The 14,629-nt window shown below is 44.7% G+C and overlaps 1 protein-coding gene across 1 annotated transcript in view; it reads left to right on the top strand.

Annotated features, from left to right (window-relative positions):
- Positions 1-3,253: 3,253 nt before the first annotated feature.
- LOC119564441 overlaps positions 3,254-14,629 on the top strand; it is a gene marked incomplete at its 3' end in the record, with an annotated part of 42,845 nt that continues 31,469 nt past the window's right edge. Inside the window, exons 1-8 of the mRNA XM_043533801.1 lie at positions 3,254-3,427; positions 4,016-4,204; positions 5,564-5,755; positions 6,709-6,808; positions 11,772-11,854; positions 12,553-12,747; positions 13,713-13,868; positions 13,991-14,237. Coding sequence (XP_043389736.1) covers positions 3,268-3,427; positions 4,016-4,204; positions 5,564-5,755; positions 6,709-6,808; positions 11,772-11,854; positions 12,553-12,747; positions 13,713-13,868; positions 13,991-14,237 — 1,322 coding nt within the window. The remainder of the gene's footprint in view (positions 3,428-4,015; positions 4,205-5,563; positions 5,756-6,708; positions 6,809-11,771; positions 11,855-12,552; positions 12,748-13,712; positions 13,869-13,990; positions 14,238-14,629) is intronic.

The following is a 14,629-nucleotide window of genomic DNA, read 5'->3' as shown; positions in this document are numbered from 1 at the left end:
AATTTAATTTGCCTTAGTCTGTGGCATCTCTCTCTCTTACTCTTTTACCCTTGAATCATAATACAACTGAGCTTTTCGCTGTAGACAAGGACCACTAGAGGCCATTCACTAGCGATCAATTTAGGTGGCATGAACCAAGTCAGCCTGGACCTCTAATCACCATTGCTCAAGCTGAGTAATACATTATGTAACCCACACACTTCCTGGGTGTGGTGTTCTAGCCCATCTCGTGGCACCAAGACCACTTAAAGAGAGAGATAAAATGAGTCTGCTCTACAGCCTTAGCTAACAGCCAGTTGGCCTTTAGCCCATGTGGTAGAGGCTCATGCACTAAGTTCCTGCAGTCCTAGGTTCAACCCTGCCTGCTGACAACCAGCATCTGTCAGTGTTACAATTACACTGTGAACAGCTCCATAGACTAATTTTCTAGACCGCTTAAGTTAAAAAAGTAAATGCGGGTATACAGCGGGATTCAATCTCTAGCCTATAACACAGCTGGGGTTGATTACTAGAGTTTATTCCTATTAAAAATTGTGCTACTTGCACTCTCTGCCGTGAAAGATCAGTGAGAAAAGAGAAGGCTAAAAGTTATCTCTGATGAATGTAACATACTGTGGATGCTCCGAAATTTAAAATGTGCATGCTTATGTAAAGCGGTTTGAATATTTATTAGTAGTATTAACATCACTGGCCAAATGCAGGACCCTGAATGGCAGCCACCTGGATTTTTTTAGAGAGCATCTTCCATTGAGCAACAAGTAAAAAGAGAGCTTTTCTATTCATCTGTCCCTGATAGTTATAGAACTTTCGTCATTGTGGTGTCTAGCCATTGGGTCATGGTTAGGAAGCAGGCTGGAGCAGAAGAGGTGGAGAGGAAAGCAAAGTGGGTGATCCGTTCCTTGCTGTTGAAATGTGCACAGACAACTCTGGAGAGTGAGGTTCTTCATTTATCCTCAGCACCAATGCAGCACTGCACGCCCCCACCCTGGCCCCATGCTGTTCTCTGCCAATGTGTCACAAACCTGCCCTGTAGGGACACGGTCTCCCACTTTATTCTTGTCAGCAAGTTAAAGAAGTATGGGCTGGATGAATGCACTATAAGGTGGGTAGAAAGTTGGCTAGATTGTCGGGCTCAACGGGTAGTGATCAATGGCTCCATGTCTAGATGGCAGCCGGTATCAAGTGGAGTGCCCCAAGGGTCGGTCCTGGGGCCGGTTTTGTTCAATATCTTCATAAATGATCTGGAGGATGGTGTGGATTGCACTCTCAGCAAATTTGTGGATGATACTAAACTAGGAGGAGTGGTAGATACGGTGGCAAGTAGGGATAGGATACAGAGGGCCCTAGACAAATTGGAAGATTGGGCCAAAAGAAATCTGATGAGGTTCAACAAGGACAAGTGCAGGGTCCTGTACTTAGGACGGAAGAATCCCATGCACCGCTACAGACTAGGGACCGAATGGCTAGGCAGCAGTTCTGCGGAAAAGGACCTAGGGGTGACAGTGGACGAGAAGCTGGATATGAGTCAACAGTGTGCCCTTGTTGCCAAGAAGGCCAATGGCATTTTGGGATGTATAAGTAGGGGCATAGCCAGCAGATCGAGGGACGTGATCATTCCCGTCTATTTGACATTGGTGAGGCCTCATCTGGAGTAGTGTGTCCAGTTTTGGGCCCCACACTACAAGAAGGATGTGGAAAAATTGGAGAGAGTCCAGCGAAGGGCAACAAAAATGATTAGGGGTCTGGAACACATGACTTATGAGGATAGGCTGAGGGAACTGGGATTGTTTAGTCTGCAGAAGAGAAGAATGAGGGGGGATTTGATCGCTGCTTTCAACTACCCGAGAGGTGGTTCCAAAGAGGATGGTTCTAGATTATTCTCAGTGGTAGAAGATGACAGGACAAGAAGTAATGATCTCAAGTTGCAATGGGGGAGGTTTAGGTTGGATATTAGGAAAAACTTTTTCACTAGGAGGGTGGTGAAACACACGAATGCGTTACCTAGGGAGATGGTAGAATCTCCTTCCTTAGAAGTTTTTAAGGTCAGGCTTGACAAAGCCCCGGCTGGGATGATTTAATTGTGGATTGGTCCTGCTTTGAGCAGGGGGTTGGACTAGATGACCTCCTGAGGTCCCTTCCAACGCTGATATTCTATGATTCTATGACTAGCTTTAGGGGTGCGATGGAGTTCCATCCCCATAGCCCATTCAGTGCTTGGCCATTGCTGGGATCACCAGCTATTGGTTTTGTTTGTACAAGCATGTTGCTGTATGGTGAACTGTAACCCTGGTTGCGGAAGGTTACAGGAGATACTGGAATCAATAGCTCCCACTCATCCCTGAACTTCTCAGCCATATATTCCTGGGATCTGACAGCTCTACTTCCCCTGCTACTGTTCCTGTAGGAAAAAGACAGACTGAAAACTAAGTCATCAGAATTCAACTGTATATACAGACAATAGATTTCCAAAGGTGTCCGCACCGCCATTCAAAATTTCCAGAGGGGTCCACACCATAATTTGAAATTTTTTAGGGGTCTGCAAATGAAAAAAAGATTGAAAACTACTGCTCTAGGTGCTCGGGGCAAGTGCACGCCTCTGCTAAGTCTGTGTTTCCCTCACCTTAAAAAGACTGCCCATGAGCTTGCCAGTCTATCACCACATGTGAGGTGGCCTGTAACTACACCTCCTTCCCATGTTGTAAAAAGACTTTGTATTGAACGGTCTCGCCCCTCCCAAGTCTGCAGTGCTCTGTTTCTTTTGCCAATTTGCACTTTTGCCAAAGGAAACACAGCGTCAAAACATGAATGTTTATTGCCCAGCCTTGTCCCCTGCTAAATTAGATAATCCAGTTTCTGAGCCCGTAACACACACATTGTATAAAGCTTCGTTTTCTCATATCTCTGCCAAATGTTTGCATGCTCCAGTGGAAAAACTAAATCTGCAGCGTGAGGACAGATGTTCAAGTCTTCGCAATGATATTCACTGTGCAGAGCTCTTTTGAAAATAAAGCCCAAGGGTGTGTGTTTTGGTATTTCCGTTCCTTTGCTGCTTGTGTTAGCGGTGACATTAACGCCAGCCTCCTCTCTGTGTTTGCTGTAACCAACTGGATTCAGCCTGAGCCAGCCCCGCCCTTCTCTCCTGACCCCGCCTCCACCCATTCATGGCGCTCTTCAGGCCCCGCCCCTTCTCTCCTGACCCCGCCTCCAACCATTCATGGCGCTCTTCAGGCCCCGCCCCTTCTCTCCTGACCCCGCCTCCAACCATTCATGGCGCTGTTCAGTCCCTCCTTACCCCTTCCTCACTTGTGCTGGGCACGGCGCAGGCTGCGGGTCGGAGCTCCCTGGCCGACCCCCACCATGTCCCCGGGGCTCCCCTGCCCCGCGCTGGCCCTGGGGCTCCTGCTCCTGCTGCTGCCCGGGACTCGCAGTGAGTTGCGGGGGGTCGGCAGGGCAAAGCATCTCCGTGCGCCGTGCAGGGCGGGGCTCCCCGGGCCGGGGGCTGCGGATAGTCCCGGTGTTGGGGGGCTCCCAGGGCATGAGCTAGGGGCTGCCTCGGGCCGGGCCCGGGGCTGCGCTTTGGCCCTTCGGTTGGCTCCTCCTGTCACGGGGCGGGGGGTGCCCCTTCCAAGCGAGGGGAGCCTCTCTGCCTGCTCCGTGCGCTGGGTCCCCCCGAGCCCCTTCCCCCGGTGCACTCAGCCCGAGGACTGCCGCCTGCCCCCGGGGTTCCCTCGTTTCCGGGGTTCCCTCCATGGGGAAAACGCATGGGAGGGTTGGCAGGGATTTGCGTCTCTTGTGGCTGTTACTGATGGTGCTGATTGTCTTCAGCTCCCAGGTTAAACCCCTGAGGTGGGTGGGGCTGTAGGGGGCTGGGCAATCGGAGTAACCTTCCTGATGGGCTCGCCTGGTCTGTCGCAGCTCCCTTTTCTCACCGCTGATGCGCTTCAGGGTCCTTCTGGTGTGCAAAGCTACTAGAATAAATAGGCTCTGTTACCATGGGCTTTTGTTTTGTCCACAGGTGACTGTGGGCCCCCACCGAAGCTGAATCATGCCGTCCCCTCCGATGTGAATCGCACAGAGGGCTTCCCTGTTGACACACAAGTTACATACAGGTGCAGTGATGGCTTCCTTAAAATCCCTGGAAAGTCAGACACTGTAGTGTGCCTTTCAAACTCACAATGGTCCTACATCAACGAGTTTTGTGGTCGTAAGTATTTTATTTTATCTGGAATAAAGTTCCTTGGGCTGCCTTTCACTTATGAAAAGGTAAGACTTTTCCTATTTAGTAGGTATAGTCAAAATTAGCTCTGCCCTGTAATGATTCCCAAAGGGAAGGGGAAACATTTACATTAAGTTTAATGTCTTTCATCTAGTCTGGGACTACAAACGCTGAAATGCATGAATCCTAGTTGTATGCTTATTTCTTGGCATCACTACTAGGGTTGGTTGGAAACTCTGCATTTCCATACTTAGACATGCTTTTGGGGTGGTGGTAAGAGTAACCTTAACTCTGAATTTCCTGGATTTATAATACAGTAAAAGCTTTGTTATCCAGCATGTTGAGGGAATGGGGGGTGCCAGTTAATCAGATACTCCAGTTAATTAAGCGTTATACTTACCAATGGAATACCAATGTTCAAAGAATTGGAATACAATAAAATGAGTGAAGTTTAAAATAGTAGACGGTACTTGCCCATCCAGGAGTAGTACTGCACTGCAGAGTGGTTGGTTTCTTGAAGCACTTAGGTGTAAACCTGCTGTGTCGAAAGCTTGACCTGTAATCTTATCACTATGGGCAGCACATGGGGTACACCCCGATCATTAAAAATACACTTAACACGAAAACTGTGCTGAACATAATTTAATCTTTGACGATTCAGAAGGCACGTCAGGATCTTGTGATGCCTCCTGGTCGTCATTATCAACATCAATTATCATTGTAGAGGTAGAAGGTGTAGGAGATCGGGCTGAATCTGTAATGACCCTATGACACACCCTGGAAGCTGTATTTTTGAATAAATCACTGATATCCCCTTGCTTATTTGTCTTCTGTCTCTTTTGCATAAAAGTAGAGTTCAGAATGTGCAATTGCATAATCTCCTAGGCAGTATACTAGTCCTGGTTACTAGATTGAAGATTTGAATTGGGAGATATCAGAAATGCCAGTTAATAGAGCTTTCTGGTCAGTAAAGTGCCGGATAACACAGCTTTTACTGTACTTGTTTGGGGGCTAATTAAATCTCTCTCATTTAATTTACTCTAAATTACTGATATGTACTCTTGACATTCAGTTAAACTTAGTTTTTACCTGGGAATCTAATAAAACAAAAACACTAAAAGTATATCTTAATATGCATTCTGCAGTTTTATATTGGGAGCCCATTCAGCATAGGGCCTATTTAACAAAGGGTATCCAAATGTGATTGTTAGTAACCTCCCTGAAGTACTGCTAAGGGAGTAATTTGTTTCCTAAACACTGAGTTTTGGTCTATTGTTACAACAGACTGTTTCTGTACCTGTCTTCATAGCCAAACCTTTCAGAACTAATGTCTGTCTCTACTGCCAGGTAGTTGTGGTGCCCCAACAAGATTAAAGTTTGCTGCCTTAAGTAAGGAAGATGAGAGGAAGAATTACCATCCTGTTGGGATCACTGTGAGATATACTTGTCGCCCAGGGTATGAGAACATCACTGAAATGCTTCTTGTTAGTACTTGTCTTGAAAACTTAACATGGTCAGAAGCCCCTGAGTTTTGTAGAAGTGAGTATCTCTTTTTTTGTTACTTTTCTGTCTCACTTGATCTGAAAACATCTCACAATTAGGACCCACTAGGCAGCTGGCTCCCAATTTGCTAGTTTAATTGGTTATTTAGTCTGAAGGGCTGTTTAGCCAGGTGTTTTCTTAGGATAAATTGCAATAGCTGTATTTCTATGGAATATTTAGCTGTTCTTAAAACTGACTGGTGAAGATCAAGTACCAGGATAGCGCTGGCTGTATGAATACAGTATGTCTGCTTTGAATTTCATATGAAAAGTAAATTTCTAATGCACTACGTTTCAACTAGAATAACCATGGGAAATTACTTGTTGTAGGGGGAAGGAGGACTTTCTGCCATTGAACTTCCCTGAGGATTATGGGAGGTTTCTTGTCTGTCTTCATTAAAATTGATGACATGGTTGGAGTATTTTTTCTACAATACTTGGTAACTCATGGAATTTACTGCTGCTAAATACTGAAACAAAGAAATCTGAGAGATTGAAAAAAAAAAAAAGTTTCTGCATTTAGCATGCAGAAATAAGGATAAAAAGACAGAAGGGGTATTTTTACCTTTGGGACATAAGTCAGCCATTAACCATGGGGGTTTGACAAACCTGTCCTTCCCACTCTCCACCCCTGGCACCAGTGGGCGTTTTATTGCATAATTACCCCCTTTGGTCTGGACACTTGTGCAGGGTACAGCCTGCAAGGGGTTGAGCACCTTCAGTTGCCACGGGTATGATTGAGCCCTGTGTGGGTTTTACACGTGTGTCCGAAGCCACTGTCAGAAGTATGGTACTGGACTAAAAGACCCTCTGTGGTGTGACACTATATAAAGTGGTGTGAGTGGGCATGCAGCTATAGCCTTCTTAAGTATGTTGTTGTTGTTGTTTAGCTCTTCTGTTTCCATCATGACAACACATGTTAATGCTAATCCTAGCCTTGGTCTCTATTAGGGAAATCATGTGGTCATCCAGGAGAACTACTCCATGGCAGAGCTGGTCATATGACAGAATTTCTGTTTGGTGCAAAAATAGACTTGCTCTGTGAAGATGGGTGAGTGTCAAGGTGCCTCTCGTAGTTAATTCCAAGAACTTTGGTGTACAATTGCTGGCGAACTGCAAAATAATGCATGGTTTAACTTCAAATACATACTTGGGGGTAGTGCTATCAACTGCAGCCTTGGGGTGGGTTCTCATTTGGAAGTAGAGCTTTGAAACCGTTTGCTAGTATGGATTCTGTCTCCACCCTCCCCACTTGAAGTTGAAATAGGATGAAGTCCCAGCTGTGTGTAGAGGAGGGAGAATAGGGGTTTGCTGGGGTGCCTTTACTTTTTGCATCCAGTGTAGTTCAGTGAACACCAGATCCTGCCCAGATGGGTTATGTAGTGCCACAGAGTCTATAACAAGTATAAAAACAGGCCCAGTATGTCCCAGTTCACATGCAGCTGGGCTTGAATTTAAATCTTTCCACATGGAATGCAAATGGTGTCAGGTGGAGTTACCCTGTAGGTGGTGAGAGAGATTCTCAGTGGCGTGGTTTCTGTGGGAAGAACACTTTCTGGTTGAAATATTTGTGGGATGCCCTAAATTTTGTAGCATGGGCCCTGGGTGTGATTCAGGCCTAAGTATAACTTCTATCACAAACTAAAATTAGCACAAATATTTTTAAGCTTTTACACATAATAGAAGGTAGGTCCAAATTATGGTAGGTGTCTAGACAAATAGGTCAGCATAAAATGACTAAGTATTTATCTATTTATTTCAAAGGAAGTACTACACAGAAGATGTGGGTGTTCAAGTGTCTATTTGAAAAAGCTACCACAGTAAAATTGGTCTGTCAGTTGCCTTTGCAGTTACAGAGCCCATGTATGAACTGCACTTGCCATCAATCTGTAACTTGGTTCAGATTTTCCATGCATGGTTTTAATCAGGGTTTAGAGAACTGGAAAAGATCTTTAGTTGCAAAATGAAAAACAACTCTACCAAAAACTGTTCTTTGTCTCTTTCCTATTAAAACCTTAACACCCCTCCGACCACCAAACACACATGGTTAGGCCTGGTCTATGCTTCGTGTAGGTTGACATAGGTATGGCAGTCAGGGTGTGAAAAATCCACATCTCTGAGCATGATAGCTATGCTGACATAACCCCTGGTGTAAATGCAGCTAGATCCACAGAAGAATGTGTCAGTCAACCTAGGACTGTCCCTCTGGGAGGTGTTTTCTACAGCAACAGAAAAAATGTTGAAGGCTGCATGTACGCTGTAGGGTTTTGCAGGCAGAGCCGTGTTGCTACAGTCCCTGTAGTGTAGATGTGGCCTTTTCCCCTAGTGCGTGAGGAAAGACGGTCGGGAAGGCTATGTGGCCGCATACCCCGTTCACTAATTTCTACGCAGGAATCTTGTAAAGGTCACACAACCTTGAAAATGGAATGCTGCTGACAGAGGAGGGGTAGCTGGGGCTGCACAGACATTGGAAGGCCTGGGGCAAAATCTGGAACTGAGGCTTCCCACCCTTCTAAAAATAAATTATTGGGGGGGGAGTGGGGAGTGAGCGCACTGACGTGGCTCCTGTCCTGTCAGGTTGGGACCAGCTCTGGGCTTTGAGACCTGGCCTGTGAGGTTACAGCACTGCTCAGCTTTGGCCCTGTTGCCCCTCTGTCATTGCATTGCAGCCTGGTGTGCTGAGGTTGCATCATCCCTCAGTTTGGGGGCCCTCTTAAATGGGGGGCCTGGGGCAAACTGCCTCTCTTGCCTTCCCCTGAGGTGGCCTAGAGATGCTTAGGCTGAACCACTAACTTTCAGAGTGAAGCGTATGGTCAGAGTGGACAGTGTTTTTAATTCTTGACTACCCCAGATAACTAGGCAGTTATCAAAGGTGTAGAATGCCAGGTGGTTCCATTTCAGAACGGTTCCACAGGATGGGACCACAAGAGTAGTTGTCGGCTTGTAGCAAGCAAGTCATAGAATATCAGGGTTGGAAGGGACCTCAGGAGGTCATCTAGTCCAACCTCCTGCTAAAAGCAGGACCAGTCCTCAACTAAATCATCCCAGCCAGGGCTTTGTCAAGCCTGACCTTAAAAATATCTAAGGAAGGAGATTCCACCACCTCCCTAGGTAACGCATTCCAGTGTTTCACCACCCTCCTAGTGAAAAAGTTTTTCCTAATATCCAACCTCAACCTCCCCCACTGCAACTTGAGACCATTACTCCTTGTTCCATCATCAGCTACCACTGAGAACAGTCTAGATCCATCCTCTTTGGAAACCCCTTTCAGGTAGTTGAAAGCAGCTATCAAATCCCCCCTCATTCTTCTCTTCCACAGACTAAACAATCCCAGTTCCCTCAGCCTCTCCTCATAAGTCATGTGTTCCAGTCCCCTAATCATTTTTGTTGCCCTCTGCTGGACGCTTTCCAATTTTTCCACATCCTTCTTGTAGCGTCAGGCCCAAAACTGGACACACTACTCCAGATGAGGCCTCACCAATGTCGAATAGAGGGGAACGATCACGTCCCTCGATCTGCTGGCAATGTCCCTATGTATACATCCCAAAATGCCATTGGCCTTCTTGGCAACAAGGGCACACTGTTGACTCATATCCAGCTTCTCGTCCACTGTAACCCCTAGGTCCTTTTCTGCAGAACTGCTGCCAAGCCATTCGGTCCCTAGTCTGTAGCGGTGCGAGGGATTCTTCCGTCCTAAGTGCAGGACTCTGCACTTGTCCTTGTTGAACCTCATCAGATTTGTTTTGGCCCAATCCTCTAATTTGTCTAGGTCCCTCTGTATCCTATCCCTACCCTCCAGCATATCTACCTCTCCTCCCAGTTTAGTGTCATCTGCAAACTTGCTGAGGGTGCAAGACACACCATCCTCCAGATCATTAATGAAGATATTGAACAAAAACGGCCCGAGGACCGACCCTTGGGGCACTCCACTTGATACCGGCTGCCAACTAGACATGGAGCCATTGATCGCTACCCGTTGAGCCCGACAATCTAGCCAACTTTCTATCCACCTTATAGTCCATTCATCCAGCCCATACTTCTTTAACTTGCTGGCAAGAATACTGTGGGAGACCGTGTCAAAAGCTTTGCTCAAGTCAAGGAACAACACATCCACCGCTTTCCCCTCATCCACAGAGCCAGTTCTCGTCATAAAAGGAAATTAGATTAGTCAGGCATGACTTGCCCTTGGTGAATCCATGCTGACTGTTCCTGATCACTTTCCTCTCCTCTAAGTGCTTCAGAATTGATTCCTTGAGGACCTGCTCCATGATTTTTCCGGGGACTGAGGTGAGGCTGACTGGCCTGTAGTTCCCAGGATCCTCCTCTTTCCCTTTTTTAAAGATGGGCACTACATTAGCCTTTTTCCGGTCGTCAGGGACTTCCCCGGATCGCCATGAGTTTTCAAAGATCATGGCCAATGGCTCTGCAATCACATCCGCCAACTCCTTTAGCACTCTCGGATGCAGCGCGTCCGGCCCCGTGGACTTGTGCACGTCCAGCTTTTCTAAATAGTCCTGAACCACTTCTTTCTCCACAGAGGGCTGGTCACCTCCTCCCCATGCTGTGCTGCCCAGTGCAGCAGTCTGGGAGCTGACCTTGTTCGTGAAGACAGAGGCAAAAAAAGCATTGAGTACATTATTAGCTTTTTCCACATCCTCTGTCACTAGGTTGCCTCCCTCATTCAGTAAGGGGCCCACACTTTACTTGACTTTCTTCTTGTTGCTAACACACCTGAAGAAACCCTTCTTGTTACTCTTAACATCTCTTGCTAGCTGCAATTCCAGGTGTGATTTGGCCTTCCTGATTTCACTCCTGCATCCCCGAGCAATATTTTTATACTCTTCCCTGGTCATTTGTCCAACCTTCCACTTCTTGTAAGCTTTTTTGTGTTCAAGATCAGCAAGGATTTCGCTGTTAAGCCAAGCTGGTTGCCTGCCATATTTACTATTCTTTCTACACATCGGGATGGTTTGTCCCTGTAACCTCAATAAGGATTCTTTAAAATACAGCCAGTCTAAAGTCTAAACCCTTTCACGTGTGAAAACACTCTGAACAGTCTGACAGTATCTAAAATTACTAGTTCTTTGGGGATTCATCACACTGAGTAACTGGGGCTGTTTTAGGGACTCTTTCTGCCTTCTCTAGCAATGGAAGAAGTAAGGATCGCTACAATGTGCAAATTAGAGGGCAGAGAATCCACCGTTTTGCTCTGCACAGGATTAATGACTGTTCCCAAGTGTCTGATTCAGTATAAACCCATTAAGCTTGCAGAGAGTGTGTTGTATCCACCTATTTGCTTGCTTAAATTGCCTTTTACTACTTGTTGTGCCTTGGTCATGCTGGTATTCACAGCAGGAACGATCTTATTCAATGTCTGTTGCCCATTTTTGACCAAGTGGCTAGTCAAAGTTCAGGCCCCTGATGATTTTCCAATTGGGAGTAGAAATTGATGATGGAATCGGGTATTTTCTTTGATGCAGCCTTGCTTATTTGCAAGGAATATAGAAAGTCCCGCTTCTCCAAATGCAGGAGAAACCAAAGGCAAAGGAGTAGTGTTTTTAGCTTACATGCCCAAGTTTCTTTTCATCCAGCACCCTTGACCCACAACCTCTAAGTTTCTTGCAAGGTCACACCGTGCTTACAAGATTGTCTCAGTCTCCCTGGTTCTGTTCTGCCTTGTGACCCCTGACAGATACCCTTTTTAAAAAAAAAAAACAACCTCTCAGCAAAAACCTTTCCTCCACACAGTGCAAAACTCCTGAGTGGGTTCACATTATCTCTGTTTTTAGGTGGGGCATTGTGATGGACTTCTCACAATTATATTAATGGAAGGGTACATTGACACCCATCAATCTCAATGAGGTTTTAACTCAACCCATAACATCCAGGTCATAAGTCACCACCTGTAAGCTGAAAGAATCCATATTCCAAATTGCCAGACAGTTACACAGGCAATCAAAGAACTAGGTAAGAAACTTGATACTCATTTTTGTGTGTGTGTGTTTTTTATTTAGGTACAAATTAATTGGGCGGCCTTTCATTCAATGTGAGCTTAAGGGAGATGAAGTTGAATGGAGTAAACTTCCAACTTGTCAAGGTAAGACAAATCCAACCTTCCCTAAACACCTAAATCTGAGGTTTCTTTGGAGTAGAACTCAATCTAAAACCTCTCATAGTTCATTTGCCTCACTCCTGTTTTGGACACTTATGTGGAGGGTCTGTCAGCCATGCTGTTGCTATGAGAAATGTTTTAGTATTCCAACTGTGGAATACTTGAAGACCTTATCACTGTTCCCCAAGGTCATGAAACCCTTCTTTCCTATGAGTAATGTTTTGGAATGGGTGTGCTCTGGTGAGAGAGTTTTTGCCAGGGCCCTATGTCATGGGGACCAGCGCCAGTTTGCATGATAACATTTTAGAAGAGGGTGGAGTAAAGCTTGAAAGAAGGAAGACTTCCGAATCGGAGGGAGGAAACTGTCTCTCTCAAACTTGGTTAAAATACAGTACTAACTACACTTTCAAATGGCTAAATATTTTTCTTCTTTTGAGGATCTTAGATAAACTTTTTGTTAAGTAAATGTTTGCACTTTTAACTGAAACTTTTATTAATATTAATGAGACCAGGTTGGTGAGATCAACTCTTTAGGGCCAACTTCTGTTGGTGAAAGATAAGCTTTCAAGCTACACAGGGCTCTCGGTATTACCTCACCCATCTCGTCTCTCTCATATCCTAAGACTAACACAGCTACAGCAACATTCAAACATTCATATTCATGACCTTCTATTTTCCTGCAGTGATTACTTGTTCTTTCCCTCCTTACATTGCCAATGGGACATACGATGGCAGGGGTGTAGAAAATTTTGCTTATAACTCAACAGTAACTTACAGATGTGACCGTGGGTTCCGGCTTATTGGAGCTGCTTCCATTCATTGTACAACAAAAGATAAAACAAATGGAATCTGGAGTGGACCTGCTCCTAAATGCAATGGTGAGTAATGTGTGTTTAGTGTCTTCCTCTGCTACTTTTTTGCACCAGGTAAAACTGTTATTGCTAGGCACAAAATAACTTAATTATAAGTTGCATGGCCAACTTTTAAAAAGACCTTAACAATGTTTCATCTTAATATGCACTGATATTTAGGAAATTATCACTGAGGGCCTGTTCATAAAAGAATGATGTGAGACTTTGAATGTTTTTTTATCCCTCCTTTTGCTGTAGACACAACTGCACATGTCCTATTAAAAGGAAATAAGTGGTACTTTCTCAGGTGAGTTGGAAGAACTTGGGTTTGTTTAAAGATGTAGTTTCCACAATTTCACATTGTACACTAAATTTTCATGGATTATTTCCATGATCTAACTTGTATAATTTTTGAAACTGTTAGTGGTAACGCTGCTGTAAAATTTTGGGAGAGAACCTGGTTATCTATCTGCCCCTTACTCCCAAGCACTTCTTACAGTTGTATTTTCTGGTAGTTTACTAAACGTATGGCTTTGTGAACATAAGATGCTGGGTGAAGAATATAGGAGGGGTTTAACAGGTGCTGTCTGAGGTCAGTAATATGCTGATAAATGGGTTCAGAATAATATAAGGTCTGGAAGTGCACTGACAGAGGTTAGAACCGTTTTTAACAGAAGGTATTTGCTTTGGAACAGATTCTTAGCTAGTATAAATTATCGGAGCTTCACTGAAGCCGGTAGAGCTGATATCGTACACGTGCTGCAGAACTATATCTGTAAATACAGAGTGACATTTCCCCGGTAGTTGAACAAGAATAAACAAAAGTCTGATTTGGTGGTAGCTCTTCAACTGCTAGAAAATTAATTTTTGCTTTTTTAGAAATCCTGTAATGTACTTTGGTTAGACATAATCTTTGACGTATTTGTGATTGTTCCTATCAAAACTGGGCAGAGGTTAAAAATACCAACTTTAGTCCATTTTATTCTACTCAGGTTCTTATGCTGCATCCAAGAACATGGTACTTGACCAACATAAGAAAAAGAAAATAAAAAGCAGACCGTATTCTGTATCACGATTCCAAAACACACGTTTCACCATCACTTCCTCCCATTCTTCCTCATTTCCCAGCGGTGACCTGAGGACACGAGGTGAGTCTTGTACTGTATCTTGAAGGTCACCACATCTGGGTTCTGGCAGACTAGAGGGAGGAAGTGAATTTTCATGCCTAGGCTTACAGCTAAAGCTTCTCACATTTTTTCTTTATTATTAGGTAGTTGGATTACTCCACCACTGTTCAGATTTGCTGTACCACTGTACGTTAATCAGAACTATTGTTCTGTCAGAACCAAGGAAAGATCTATTTGCAGCCAAAGTTACATGGGAATCTCTGGAGTATTACCCAGTGCCAAGTGCTTTCAAAACTTAAAATGGTCGGAAGTCCCAGGGTTCTGTGCAAGTGAGCCTCTTTCCTTTTCTGTTTCAATTGATCTACAAGACATTCTTGTGCAGTTAGTATAGTCTTCCGTTTACAGCTGGGTCAGAGCTCAGTCCTGGCTGCGTTGATCTTAACATCTTGAAATATCTTTGTTTTAAATGTTTTGCTTTCAATTCATTGGATGTCTCCTTGCTCCATTATGAGAGGATAAATAGGAGAGCCTGACTGATCCTCTTGATACTGTATCCAAAAGCAAGAGAACCTTATACAATACACATCAAAACCTGTTTCTTTTTCCATGGACAGTGGGGCAACGGCCTAATATTAATCTCCTTCTATACTAGAGAGATCTTTGCTATCCAGAAGAACAGGAGCATGGCAGAGCTGCTGCTATAACAGATTTCCAATTTGGTGCAAGAGTGGATTTCATCCGTGAGGAAGAGAGAGTATCAGGCTGTGGTGAATGACTTAAAG

Source organism: Chelonia mydas, chromosome 21 (genome assembly GCF_015237465.2).
Source record: "Chelonia mydas isolate rCheMyd1 chromosome 21, rCheMyd1.pri.v2, whole genome shotgun sequence".
Lineage (NCBI taxonomy): Eukaryota > Metazoa > Chordata > Testudines > Cheloniidae > Chelonia > Chelonia mydas.
This window is presented reverse-complemented; position numbering and strand designations above follow the sequence as displayed.